Source organism: Moschus berezovskii, chromosome 28 (assembly GCF_049115385.1).
Source record: "Moschus berezovskii isolate FMDL1 chromosome 28, NW_MosBer_1.0, whole genome shotgun sequence".
Lineage (NCBI taxonomy): Eukaryota > Metazoa > Chordata > Mammalia > Artiodactyla > Moschidae > Moschus > Moschus berezovskii.
Window position 1 is genome coordinate 11,317,144 of NC_142487.1, and position 14,467 is coordinate 11,331,610.

The 14,467-nt window shown below is 50.7% G+C and overlaps 1 protein-coding gene across 1 annotated transcript in view; it reads right to left on the bottom strand.

Moving 5' to 3' along the window:
• The window catches only part of PIEZO2 (piezo type mechanosensitive ion channel component 2), a 249,057-nt gene extending 237,526 nt beyond the window's left edge, over nt 1-11,531 (bottom strand). The window contains exon 1 of the mRNA XM_055417223.2: nt 10,693-11,531. Within this exon, the coding sequence (XP_055273198.2) occupies nt 10,693-10,756 (64 nt within the window). The 5' untranslated portion in view covers nt 10,757-11,531. The remainder of the gene's footprint in view (nt 1-10,692) is intronic.
• Between the last annotated feature and the right edge of the window lie 2,936 nt (nt 11,532-14,467).

Below are 14,467 nucleotides of genomic sequence, written 5' to 3' on the forward strand. Positions count from 1 at the left end.
AGAATCTGCAGTTCAAGTAAACATCTTAGATATCATTGCAGGCAGAGTGGGACCCAGGGCAAGAGACACAAATGCTAACCTACAGGAGGATTTTTAATTGTTCACCTTGACAACAAACAACACAAATAAATCTATCCTTGGGGAAGCTGGCATCATGTCACATAGTTATATAACTCCTGTTCTGCCTTGAGAACCTCTAAAGGGAGTGAGTGGGAAGCCTAAACAGTCTGACTTACAACAAACTAAAGAAGATGAAAAGAATAGTTCTTTGGGTGGGTGGGGGAGCAATAGAGCAAATATTAGCATCTTATTACAAATAAAACCAAGTTACTACAACTCACAACTGACAAACCCCTCTTCAAAAGTAATTCAGCAATGTATAGCAAATAGAATAAAATGTGCATATTCTTTGATCAGCTTCTAAAAGTCTATCTAAAAAAGTGTTATGTGGCAGCCTGGATGAGAGGGGAATCTGAGGAAGAATGGATACATGCATATGTATGGCTGAGTCCCTTTGCCATTCACCCGAGACCATCACAACACTGTTAATCAGCTATATCCCAATACAAAATTTAAAAGTTTTAAGAAAAGAAAATCAGCCTATTATGGCTTAATTTAAAAATCATCAACTGAGAACTGTCTTTGCCTACTTATGTCTTGAAGAACTATGCTTGTAACTTTCTCTGCTAAAAGCTAGTTTGGCCTCTGTGGGTTATATTGACGATGAAATATGAAGGTAGCAGAGGCACAAAATGAGCAGAGGACAAGAATGGGGTTCTCGGCGTCAGTGCAGCATTTCAACCCGAGCTGAATCACCGGACCCAGCTCTCCGGCACAGACACACTGAGGCTGCCCCCTGTTCTGCCAGCTCCAGATCACTCTGGGGAGTAAATGGAGCAGGCGACTGTGTTAAAACAGCTTTCCTTTCCTTAGCTTAAAAGATATGAAACTATTCATCTCTGAGTTTCTAACAGCAAATAAACAACTGTATGAATGTGAAAGCAATGAAAAATCAACCACGACCTGAAATTACCAACAAGTTGATACTTCATAAAGTCATAGCGGTTTTGGTAATCAAAATATAAGTTTGGAGGCCAGGTTTGATTCATATTCTTATTTGGAATTGCTGTTAGATGACTCTTGAGAGTGCCTTGGACTGAAAGAAGATCAAACCAGTCAATTCTAAAGAAAATCAACCCTGAATATTCATTGCAAGGACTGATGTTGAAGCTCAAGCTCCAATAACTCGGTCACTTGTTTTGAAGAGCTGACTCACTAGAAAAGACCCTGATGCAGGGAAAGACAGAAAGCAAAAGAAGAAGGGGGCGACAGAGGATGAGATGGCTAGATAGCATCACTGACTCAATGGACAGGAGTTTGAACAAACTGCGGTGATAGTGAAGGATGAGAGAGCCTGGAATGGTGCAGTCCACAGAGTGGCAAAGAGTTGCACATGACTAAGTGACTCAACAACAACAATTCCAATGTGTTGACTAAAAGCTATGATTTTCTAGTCATCCTTTCTAATATTGAAAGAAAGTGTGTGTAGAAATATCACTGGAGAATCAGGAAAATATTCCTTAGCCTGTAGCACCTCGTTTCTAGAGAGTGTAATTAAGGAAGAGTGTTTCCATGACTTGGCAAAGGCCCTCAGCTCCTTATGAACAGGATAGAGACTTGGTCTTTAGACCTTCAGACCAAGACACTTCCCAAAACACGTGCTGTGCAGATCCTGAAGCACGGGTGGCATGCTCCCACCAAGATGCCAGAGCGGCACCTGCCCGCAGGTGGGCACTGTCCTGGGGCAGCTGGAGGAGACAGGACTTGGCTTAGCTCAGATCCATAACCTGTTCCCAGGGCACTCTGCTTCCAACTTCTCAGCTTGCTAAGGTCCTCCATCCTTCCTCCTCTCCTGCACCTGTGGCCAAAACTGCTGACTTGGGGGATTCAACCACAACGGAAAACAGATCAATTTGTGTGGTTCCAGGAGAGCTAAAAACATCTTAAAAAATAATCTGCACTTCAAGGAGGATGCTCCGGGAAAGCTCTACCATCTCAAGTGGGTTTTTCTTTCTTTATTCACTGCAAAGCAAGTAAAAGGCATTAATTGTCCTACTGAGGAAATTCACATTTAGGCAAGTTGCAGAGCATTCAAATCAGACCATCATGAATTTTACATTCAAAGATGTAAAAACCCAGAGCTGTAAGATGCTAGATTAAACTCTTTTTTTTCAGACTTCTGAGATATTCAAGGGAAAAAATTGAGCCCGTGAATTAGTTTGTCAATCAATCGGCATTATTTCTTCCGTGTTCACTGTGGGTCACAGCCCTGGCCGGGCAGCTGAAGGGCAATGTTAGGACACATCTTTGCAGTTCAAAAACATACAAATACCTGTTTACTGTCTACTGTGTGTTAGTTAGTAGGTTTAGTGCTGGGGATGGCATGAAGGATCACACAAGGTACTGGAACTTGCAGACACTTGGAAGGGAAGAGAAAGATCATGAAACTCGGTACACAAGTCTGTGATTATATAAAGCCAAGTGGTTGGGGAACACAGAGGAGATGGCTCAGCCTGCCTAGGAAGAAGGACTAAAGGTGAGCAGATGTCCCCTTGTTTCCAAGGCAAAAACAAGCAATGGCCCAGAGGCCCCCCAGCCTATCTGACTTGAGGGGCACCCAGGCATTCCTTCAATCAGGCCTTCTTCTGTAGCTTCCTTGGAAGATGATTGCAACTGCAGTTTAAGGAGTAGGTCCTCAGATTCCCCTCAGACAATAATAATGCCTAAATTCTGAGCCTACACCTGACAAGGAGACCCACGTTTTATTAGGTATTTACCACAGGCTAGACTGAGCAATTTCACTTTCCCTTTTCCCTTTCATGCATTGGAGAAGGAAATGGCAACCCACTCCAGTGTTCTTGCCTGGAGAATCCCAGGGACGGGGGAACCTGGTGGGCTGCTGTCTATGGGATCGCACAGAGTCGGACATGACTGAAGCGACTTAGCAGCAGCAGCAGGCACTGCACCAAGAGCTTTACAAGTACTGTCAGCAACGCTCTGAGCTAGGTACTATGACTAACAACTTGGCTTACAAGGGAAATCACTGAAGAACAGAGAGGTTAAGCATTTTGATCAATGTCACACAACTAGTATGACAGGCCAAGATTGGTATCTAAAACATTCAGACTTTACAACCCGGGCGTTTCCCCTTAGACATCAGAAATCACGCACTGCAAATAAGAGAAGGAGGAAGAGAAGGAATTTCTGTGTTCTGTCTCGGGTAAGGAGCTAGCCCTGTGAAGATGTGTGTCTTTTGGCACCAGAGTTCTTCTTGGTGAACCTCCAAATGCCCAGGGGAATTCTGGTCCCCTAAAAGTAGCCATGACATCTCACCCAGCATCCATAAGCCACAATGTCCCAGTCACCCAAGATGCCCATCCCACCCCAGCTGGAGGGTAACAAGCTGACTGAACAAATCACATAAACACAAGGATGAGAAACTGTTGTCTTATTTTTCCACAAATATCTACACTTCAAATGAAGGAAACTTTGGCTCACACAAACGTGGTGGGAAGTGAGCAGAAGCACAGGAGTCCCTCCTCGAGGTGGGCGTCTCTGCAGGGAGCAGCTCCCTGAGTTTTCCTGCCGTCCAGAATCCAGAACCGCCATTCGGAGGCTCCACGACCAACATCTGGGCCAGAGCCAGCTCTGTGTTTCCCGCTCCTTACCCCCTCATCCCCAGACCCTCCCACACAGGTTCCTCAGGCTCCTGTCTGTATAAACTGGGGAACTCAGGAACTCTAACCCTTTGGAGGTTAGAGCGCCTCCTTTGGGTCACAGTCTGCCCCTCACATGTGGGAGCTGCTGGAACTCCAGCCTAGAAGCCGAGGGCGGAGTTCTGCGTAGATAGATCCACAGGTCTGCAGGCACCTAAGCCACCCTCCACACAGGAGGCAGAGACCGACATCTGAACACATATTCCCCGTCTCTCCCTCTCACCCTGTGGCAGAAGCCCCTTCCCCGATCCTCAGCTGAGCTCACACCAGTCCAAACGAAGATGACACTCCCCAGGCTCCCGAGCAGTCAGAGGTGAATGACGTTATCAGGTTAGACTGTGATGGACAGGAGGAAAGCTCAAGGTCTCTGGACCACAGAGTAGATTGCGGGAGGGGGTGGAAGGCTTCCAACAGTGGAACGCACGTGGCTCAGCACTCGGGAAGGATGGACAGAGCCCAAGAGGCCAAGCCAGGAGACTTGAGGCTCCCTGGCACTGCAGGACACACAGGGTGTGAACGCAGGCAATGCTTCGGGAAACTAGGGTGAAAGGGCAAAGACAAACGTAGGTGGACATCTGTGGACACAATATGTGATCTGGACAGAACTTCAGTTTTGGGCAGGGGTACCCAGTGTCTCACCAGAAATGTGCAGGGTCAGCAGTGGAGGAAAGCTTGCACTGAGGTGTCTGCAGGGCAAGGACGGGAGGCCTGGCAATGATGGAGTCAAGTCTAAGGGTAGGGAAGGGGCAGTCCAAAGGGGGAGAATCCTCTGAGTTTGCTCACAGGGTGAAAAGCTCCCTGTGAGAGCAGCGGAGGCTCAGCATCACCTCCACCTCCATCCCTAACCCCATGACTGGTGAAATCGCCACAGAAAACCAGGACTAACCAGTGTTCCTGCCTGGAGAATCCCAGGGACGGAGGAGCCTGGTCGGCTGCCGTCTATGGGGTCGCACAGAGTCAGACACGACTGAGCGACTGAACTGAACCACATGGACACATAGGTTTGTTCTTTTTAATGAAAAGTGTGGAAAACTTGAAACTCATATAGAAAAAAGTTGAATATCCCCTCATCCTGTTGTGCTGTATGCAGTCTCTCAGTTGTGTTCAACTCTTTGTAACCCCATGAACTGTAGCCCACCAGGCTCCTCTGTCCGTGGGATTCTCCAGACAAAAATACTGGAGTGGGTTGTCATGCCCTCCTCCAGGGGATCTTCCCAACCCAAGGATCAAACCCAGGTCTCCCGCATTGCAAGTGGATTTTTTTACCATCTGAGCCACCAGGAAAGCCCAAGAATACTGGAGTGGATAGCCTATCCTTTCCCCAGGGGATCTTCATGACCCAGGAATCAAACCAGGGTCTCTTGTACAGCAGGCAGATTCTTTGCCAGCTGAGCTGGCAAAGGGAAGCCCCATAATATTCTAGTTTAATGCAAAAGTATGACCACCAGCAAAGCCGAAAAGAAAAATCCAACAATAGCTTATGAATCAGGAACTAGCACCATCCCACACACTGAAAGGAGGCAGATAAAAATCTGTATATTCTGCAGGAGCCTGGAAAAGCATTTTAAAATTGCTAGTATACTTAGTTGTTTTAATCTACCAATAAATAGGAAAATGCAAATTTGTATGTTATCATTCCTAAATTCCCATTAGATAATTATTGGACAGTTCAAAAATTATGAAATTACTAAAACTGTATGTCTGATATGCTCTTTACACAGACACTTAGCATGTGGTCTTCTCATTTTCTTGATCCTGCCGTGTCTGAGTGGGTCTAAAAGGGCCTGTGAGGGGCTGGTGAAAATGACAAGCTTCCTCTAGGTTTATCTCTTACAGCCAAATAATTTTTAAGTGTTTTCCAATTCAACTTTGTGTCTAGCCTCCATTCAATCAGATATTTGCTTTATTTTGTTGACCTGATTCCTCATCCTCCAAACAACTGTTTATATCTGCAAATCTTACAAAAGTTAGTTTTACATTCTATACATCATATCATCCTATGTTTCTTCAATCAAGCACTTGTTAAATATCTGGCTACACTTACACTATTCTAAGTTCTCCTGGACATTTATGGAAAAATTATAATGTGATATACATGCTGTTACTATGCAACTTCATAAACAACTCACTTGTAGTAGCATGGGATCTAAAAGGGAAAAGGCCATGTAAACAGAAATAAAGGAAAAAAATAAGATCACATTAAAGGCTATGAAAATAGTGGTATAGCATCAGAAAGACAAAAGTAAACTGTTGGTACAGTTCTAGGGAGAATCTATTATTTATTCAGAATGTGATGCAGATATACAAACTACTAAACAAACTGGCAGAAAAGTCCTGATTATTAGAACTCCTCCTGCCACACAAACCAACTTTCAATGGAATAATCTGGCTCTAGAGTTCCGTACCAAACTGTTTTCATACAAATCCTATCTACACAGCCCAGGCTCCTATGACTCATGTCGCCACCTGCTAGTCAGTTAACTTCTGCCTGGACCTCCCTCACGCCTTCCTGTCACTCTCCTACCAAAGGCAGCCAGGATCCCTCCCTCTAGGAGCACCTCCAGTGTGTCAGGCCTTACCCAAAATGCGCAGGGCACACTCTCTCACAACTAACCAAGGAACGAAGTGTTAACATCTCCAATGTGCAGAAAGACAAAAACAAACAGGCCAAACCAGCTCTGTGATCAGAGGCGAGATCTGAATGGAGGTCTCTAAAATTGTGGAGTCACCAAACCCTCTCCCCAAAGTTATCTCTGATGATGAACAAGGCACACATGGCCTGTAGAGGGACAGACCGCTGACAATCTATGGGGTGGACACATGGCTCCAGCTTTCACTGCCCAGCTAACAAAATCCTCGTGCCTGCCTATGTTTATGAAATATTTTATTTTAGGTTTAAGCTATACTTTCCTGATCCTTTTCACTGGCACACTTGTCCTTGCTGAAAGTAATAAATAGTATCTACCTGTTTAAGCTTCGTGTGATAGAAAAAGAAAGTAATTTCAAACTGCCAAAGCTCCCTTCATCAGCTGAGACCTCCTCCTCCATCTAAGAGCTACAGCAGAGTCAAGGGGAAGACCTTGCTCAGGCTTCACTGGTAATTCTTGGAGTATGTGTAAATGTGGCTGCAAAATGACACATGCTGCAAGGGAAATAAATTATGCAGTAGAGAGGAAATTATATTCAGATACGGCCACATGCATGCATATTCCAAAAGTGACTCCATGGTTTTGCTCACTTTAAGCCAACTATCTCTAAAGGGAATTTTGGAGATTCTCGATTGGATTTGTGAGATTATCCAAGTGGGACTTGCCCGCAGAGCACTAACTGGTTGGCTGATTCTTTTTGTAATTAACAGTCTCCCATGTGGCTCTGGTCACTTCGTTTAGGGGCATCATAAGTTCATGGTGCCCTGTGGCTCTGCCTCTCCTGGGCCAATCCGTTCTGTCCAAGCCAGGCTCCTCTCTCCCCCCAAAATAACGTTAAGTCAGCTCTTCCAGGAAAGACATGAGGAGACTCCAGGCAACAGCAGGCAAGGCGGAAGGAGTGGTCAGCAGCATGCCAACCAGCTCCCAGCCCTGGAATGGACTCAACTATAGACTTAGAGTTGAGTGGGATAGTAGAGTCAGGCTAAAAGATAATAAACATAAAAATATTTCTAAACTGCTCAACGGTGACCAAATATTATTATGATTATTAAAGACTGCATAATATAATGGAAGGGTTTGTCGAGGTTCTCCTTCGTGTATAGTGTGAGGAAAAATAATCAGGGTGGCTACTCAAGCAGTCACAGACAGTTTTGGAGATCTTCAAAATGTTCATTTACTATTGATGTAGGGAAACCTGTCACTGGATATCTACTCTGGATGCTAAACAACATATTACATCATACTGTATTATATTACATTATGTTACGTTATGGGTTTGTCCTGCTTTAAACACTCAAGAGCCACCTAACGCGGGCTTGAAAGAGGACTGATTTCACTTATTGTTTCTCTGTAAATTTCTTTTACAGGACAAGAAAGAACTCTTCAAACATCAGATTAAGCACAATGGCAGTTAATGTTTAGCAATCATCCTTAGGGGAAGAGAGGTGGACATCCATCTGCAGAAACATTTCAACATGGATGGTGGAGGGGTGGATAAAAGACAAAGGCCTGAGCTTCTACAAAGACTTGGCTTTGAAGACTGCCTCCGCCAGTTACAAAAATAGACGACTAAAACGTAAAAATCGATTCTAATGGCAAGCGGATCACTGCACTCTCCATGTCCAGGATACTAGGGAAATCTGAATATTTGATTTAGCAGCACCCTGGGAGTCGGGGAGCCTGAAAACCCTCCAATAACCTTGAAAACATCCACTTCCTGTAGAAGAGAACTGAAAGCCTACATCAGGCAACACCCACCCAGCAGTCTCGTGTCCTGCTGTTAAAGTACAAAGCCTAGAAGGCGCGCACCAGCCGTCGGAAGTGGGTTGACTTTCCTCACCAAGCGGTGAGGGGTCAGTGGCAGCAGTCAGTGCTCTGGGCCTCCCTGGAAGCTCTGCTCTCATCCAGGCGGTGGGGCGGGTTGGAGGGTGGGACGGAAGTCTGAGGTCCGAGGTCCCAGTCCTTCCCCTTCCGCCCTGGGGGAGGGGGAGCAACGAGAGATAACCTAAGGCCCCACCCAGCGCAAGCAGCCCGCCCCCACACACAGTCACACTTGCACGCCCCAGGTGCGCAACCACACACACACACACACACACACTCGCACATCCCGGGTTCCCCTCCCTGCACCCAGAAGGCGGAGGGAATCCTGAGAACTGGGCTGGAAAGGGAAGGCGGCGAGGCTAGAGCCAGGATGCTGGACCGCGGGCGGCCCAGTAGTCCTCGGCTCTGGGACGCCGCTCTCCCGCCGGGAAGGTCGGGGACCCGCGGGGCGCACGTGCGAGTCCCCGACCCTTTCGAGCCCGGTTGGGCCCCAGTGCGCCCCCGGCGGTGACCGCATCGCGGGGCTCAGGGGCGCTGGGAGGAGGCCAGGGGAGGGACGAAGCGGCCCCGAACGATGGCGGGATCCCACCCGCACAACCATTGTCCCCGCTCCTCCAGGCGCCCCGAGGAGCCTGTGGCTCTCGCCTCGAGCCTCGGGCTCCAAAACTGGAAGGTACGCGGTGCCCGGCCCTCGAGGGCGCAAAGCTAACCGTCCTGCAGAAGGGTTTTGCGGGGTAGACTCCCAAGTTGAGTTGGAATGACGCGACCCCACCCCGCGGACCTCTAGGGGAAGCTGGCGGGCCCTGCAGGTGCCAAGTTCAGCGCGAGGTCGCCGCCCATCAGCGGGTAATCGCTGCTGTCCTGTCGCTCCGCTAGGTGTGCGTCGCAGGTAACCACCGGCAGTCCCCGGGAGCTGCCACCCCTCCGAGCCTGGGGAGGCAGGGAGGTGGGGCGGGAGGGACGGCGCAGGATGGGGCAGAGCCACTCCCCACCTCACTGACTACCACGAATCGGCCCCACACCGAAAGCCCCCGCTTAAGCCGGGCGCGGTGTCAGGCCCTGCAAAGACACGCGGTCCCTGGACAGGACGCGACCTGCGAAGCAGCCGCACAGTGCCCCTGATCGATTCCCCAAAGGCTCTATTCTTCCCAAATTCAAGCAAACTGGCGGGGAAAGACGCCCATAGGAGCTTCGTGGGAGCCGCGCTCCTGGCCCGCAGAACGATGCTCAAGGACAAAGATGCCCGCAGAAGGGTCCTGCCCGGAAACTCGAGTGGCAAAGAGGCCGCGGCCGCCTCCGCGCTGGCCCCTCCTCCTGCCCAGGGACCAGGCCTCTCGCCTCTCCGCGAGCCTTCTCGGTCTTCCGCGCAGGTTTCTTGTGTGTTAACACTCGGCCACATAATCCCCCCAGGAGCTGGGGTCAGCGCTCAGGAAACCCTCCCAAGCCCCCTTCCGATTATGTCCCCATTTAACACAGGTGTGACCTTGATCCTCCACCTCTGGCAAAATGGACAAAGGTGGCTTTTTCCGCATGGGTCTGGCTCTCCTTGCAAAGGCAATTGCTACTTGCTAAGATGTGTCCTCTTTTCTAGCTCCGGTGGGAACAGGTGAGGGCTAGGCTCCCACGGTCACCTTAGCGGGGTTCACTGTGGCAGCTCTACTAGAGGAGAAACTGGGCCCCTCTCACTCCAAGCCCGCGCCCCACGGGTGTCTTTAGACCTGAAGGCCGGTGGCTTTTCACGCCCTACCGGCCGCATAAAAACAGTGAGATCCTTGTCTGGAATCCGGGAGGCTCCCTCTGGCCTCGCTTAAACCTCGGAGTCCCAGCGCAGCTATAGATCCGTCTGGACCGCGCTGGAGCGGAACTGGGCCTCTGTGTCCGCAAACTCTGCGTCCAGCACTTTTGTTGTAGGGGCTTTTGTGTGAGTAAAGCCAGCAACTTCAGGACACCGCTTCCCTGTGCGACCCGAGTCCTTCCCTTCTTCCTCCCAGGGGCTGGGACACGGGACGGGGCAGAGGTGGCCTATAAACCCTCTGGATGCGCCGAGTATCCTGCGTCCAGGGATAGGGGGAGAGGGTGCTCTTATACAAACCTGGGAAGGGGTCTACAACTACCTTCCAGGCGGATTCGCATCCACTGTGCACGAGTCAGCACTCCACAAAAATTTCCGTGTGTTACTAAACTCAGCTCCGTCTCCTGCGCTGGCCGAGCCGGCCGCCCGGACTGTGCAGCTGGACGGTTAAGACCCTGATCATGCAGACCCCGTTCGTGCGCCCCAGAGCAAGAATTGAAAGTGCCGGGCTTCTGCACCCAGACCGCGGAGCTGACTCCCCGAACCGGGTCTCAGGCACTCAAGCTGGTGGTGATCCGGGTTTGCTCTGAAGCCCGCCCCCTCCCCAGACGCCCCCTCCCCTCCCCTGGACCCTCGGAGAGCGTGAAACACTCACCTACTGCCAGGCAGATGGGGAGCAGCAGCCTGAAGACGAGCCCGCACACCACTTCCGAGGCCATCGCGTCGGTTCCGCGAGTCCGAGTAGAGGGTCTCTAGGACTGGGGTGCCAAGCCCATGCCGTCCTAGGGCCTTCTGCGGCCGGCGGCTCGCAGCCGCCCGGGCATCGCCTCGGCTAGAGCCGCGGCGCCGTGCGCCCCGAAGGCGCGCTCTCCGCTTTCCCGGCCGCGCCTCTCCGCTCTCCCGGTTGCCGCACACCAGGCCCTAGGAAGCCCCCTCGTCGGGCGCCCGACCCCTCACGGCCAGCCCATCCAGTGTGGACTCTCCGATCCGGTGCCGGAGGTTTCTGCAGCGGGTGCTGAAGGCCGGAGCCGAGGACCGGGCACTTCGAGAGGGTCCCGCGAGGCGGCGCGGCAAGAAAAGGGGAGAGGGGGGCGTGCTGTCCTTTTGGCTGCTCCCGGGATGTCGCTTGCGGGCAGCGGGGAGCCTTCTCCGTGGAGTCTTCTCAGAAGAGAGGTGACGGCGCGGCCCTAGTTCGGCCTGAGCTCCCGGAGAGGCCCTGGCCCCGAGCGGCCCCGCGGTGGCTCCCTCAGCGGTCTTCGGTTCAGCCTCTGCGCCCCCGGGCTTCGGGCCGGAGACAGCCGGGCGCGGGCGGACTGACTCGCGTAACCATTCCCGACTGCTTGGGGCTCCCTGACGGGTCGGAGGCGAGGCGCGCGAGGGGCCAGCCTCCACTCGCTCCTCCTCGGCCTCGACTTAAAGGAATAAAATGAAAAACGAACGCCGCCCGGCGGCCAGCGCGCCCCCGCCCCGCGCGGTGCAGCCTCGCCCTGGCGGCGCAGCCCCGGCTCCGGGCGGGCGCGCACTTCTCCACCTTCAATGAAACTTTCGAAGCCGCGCTCGCGGACGGGCGTGCGCGCCGGCCAATGGGAGGCGGCTCGGGGCTGCGCGGAGTCCCGCCCCTGGACGGCTGGAGGCGGGCGCGGGGCCCAAGTGCCTGGACCCAGCGCAGGGAAGCCCCCGCCTGCGAGCGGTGGGCTTGGCGCCCTCGCTCCCTGGACCCTCAGCGCCTCTGGGTCCTGTCCTTTTGCAGACTGAAGGAACCATCCGTTCCCCAGGACGCGGCCCTGAGCTCACCCCCGACCCGGGGAGTCCTTTAAGGCTCCAGGAATCGTGCACAGGCGACAGGAGAGAAGAAGTTGGCGCGACTGTCACTGTGCTAGGTCCACACGTGCCCACTTGCACGCACTGAGAGGAAGAAAAGCAGAATTCGTCTAGACCGGTGTCCCTGCGCATTCTGAACGGAGCGAGAAGTTTCAGCTTTGACGGAGCTCTGGGAAATCCTGGGTCTTTCCAAATTCATTGGGTCATTGGGAAATCTGCGAGTGGACACAGGGATAAGATGCGCGCCCACTTGGTAGATTTTGGAGACGTCTTGTTTTCGCCTCGGGTTTGTTGCTTGTCGTGGCCCCTGGGAAGAGAGTATACTGTTTCTCTTCTCTACTCATAACCCCTGTTTTCTCTTTCTCTAGGTAAGATCTAGAGAAACCTGGTTCTAGCTGGGAGATGCTCTTTTCTCAGTTATCCAGCAGTTTTGTCACTTAGGGGACCCTGGAGACCTGAAACAGGTGATCCGTCCTATAGGGAGGACCCTTCAGAACTGGCATTTCCATCAGGAGGGCAGAGAGGCAAGAATTTAACTTCCACCAGCCTTCTGGGCTTAAACTGGTGTTTGGTGATGGAAAAGTCTGCTGATGGAAATTTACACAAACCTTAGTTCTCTGTGATAACCAACAAGGTCTCCCTTTAGAGATACAGTAAGCTTGCATTCTGAGCCCAGATGTCTTCACAAATTCCCTGAGAAAGACAAATACACTGTGAACCAACACTTTTTTATGAAGCCGTGATGCAGTCAGATCTTGCAAAGACACACCGAAACTTAGACCATCCTTGTATTCTGGAGCCCTCAAGGAGTTTCGCCACCGGAACGCCGAATGTCAATGTGCACTGCACTAGGCCTAGAGAAGACAACAGGAACTTAAATTATCAGCAAATCATTGTCCTCTCCCAGGAATTGTGTTTTGTCGGAGCCTGATGACAATCTGCACCCATTTTCCAAGTCTAGCACTGTGATGCTCATAGGTGGTGTCCCCTGGCTCTCCCTCTCTCGATCTTTCTGGTACAACTTGTGTGGGGAACCTAATTAGGAGGTCACAAAGCCCTCCTGAATTTTATGTAACACTGTGTCACCACGTGAATCTTCAGTTTACTCTGAATATTTCATCGTGTTCTTGGTAGGTTTCCAACAGTGTCTTTTTTCTTGTTGTTGTTCAGTCACGAAGTCATGTCCAACTCTTTGTGACCCCATGAACTGCAGTACACCAGGCTTCCCTGTCCTTCATTGTCTCCCAGATAACTCAGACTCATGTCCATTGAGTTGATGATGCCATCCAACCATCTGTCGCCCCCTTCTCCTCCTGCCCTCAATCTTTCCCAGTATAAGTGTCTTTTCCAATGAGTCAGCTCTTCGCAACAGGTGGCCAAAGTATTGGAACTTCAGCTTCAGCAACTACAGTCCTTCCAATGAATATTCAGAGTTGATTTCCTTTAGAATTGACTGATTTGATCTCCTCACAGTCCAAGAGACTCTCAAGAGTCTTCTCCGATTCAAAAGCATCAATTCTTCAGTGCTCAGCCTTCTTAATGGTCCAACTCTCACACCCATACATGACTGCTAGAAAATCATGGCTTTGACTATGTCCTGTCCGATAGACAGAACCTAGACCTGTCAAGATGTCCTCCAAATCACTGTCTCAGATACCTGGTTAGGAGAGGCACAATCTTCCCTAATCCACCTCCTGCTTGTCCTGCCCCTCTGTGTACCAAGTTGACCATTTGGTCTTTAGAGACTTTAAGACCTGGATCCCACTTCTTCATCCACACACACATACACTCAAGGAGTTTCAGTTGTCTGCATTTTCCTGGAAGGTGTGCTCCCCCTGGCTGCATGCTACAGGCACCTGGGGTCTCTCCATTAAACCAAAGCCCTTGATTTTGACTCTGACTTGTTCTCGGCTCCCACACCTGTGTGCTTGGGAAAGCCAGGAAGTGGTGCTCAGGTGTGCAGTCAGAGGAGACAACCACTGTCCTCATTCACGCGTCAGAACTCCGGAAACAGACCATGGTTTTCAAACCTTGCCTCGCCCAAGCAACACCACCTTTCTGGAGCTATGTTTTCGTACTGCAGTGACACAGTCCTGCATGGCAGTAGTCAGTGGTGTTGTCTTTACAAGGGCTGTTTTACCTTGAAACTTCCCCAGTATGAGAGGCAGTAGCTAATATCTAGACTATCTGATTTTTAAGGATTTTCTGGCCCACAAGACATGGTTCCCCTTGGTCAGGAGCCCTGTTTGGCCAGCCACTTTCATCCTCCATCTGAGCATGATCTTGCCTGAAACATGGCACAAGGTAGAAAATGCTTTAAGGAGAAAATCAACTCCATTGGATACTCATAAACACATCGTTTTGATATCTGATGAGCACCTAAAGCATATGACCCCAACTTTGCCCACGTGATGAATCAGGCACTGGTCTCTCCAGGCATCTCTGCATCCACATGGGTGGGTCATTACTGACACTTTAATGCCTCGGATTCCTCTTCCATACATTAAGGAAAGCAGTACACACTAGCTCATATGAAGCGCTACATAGATGGAGAGAACCCTCAGAGATGCCTGGAGCACAGTCATCGTCCTATGAATAGTAGTGGCTAA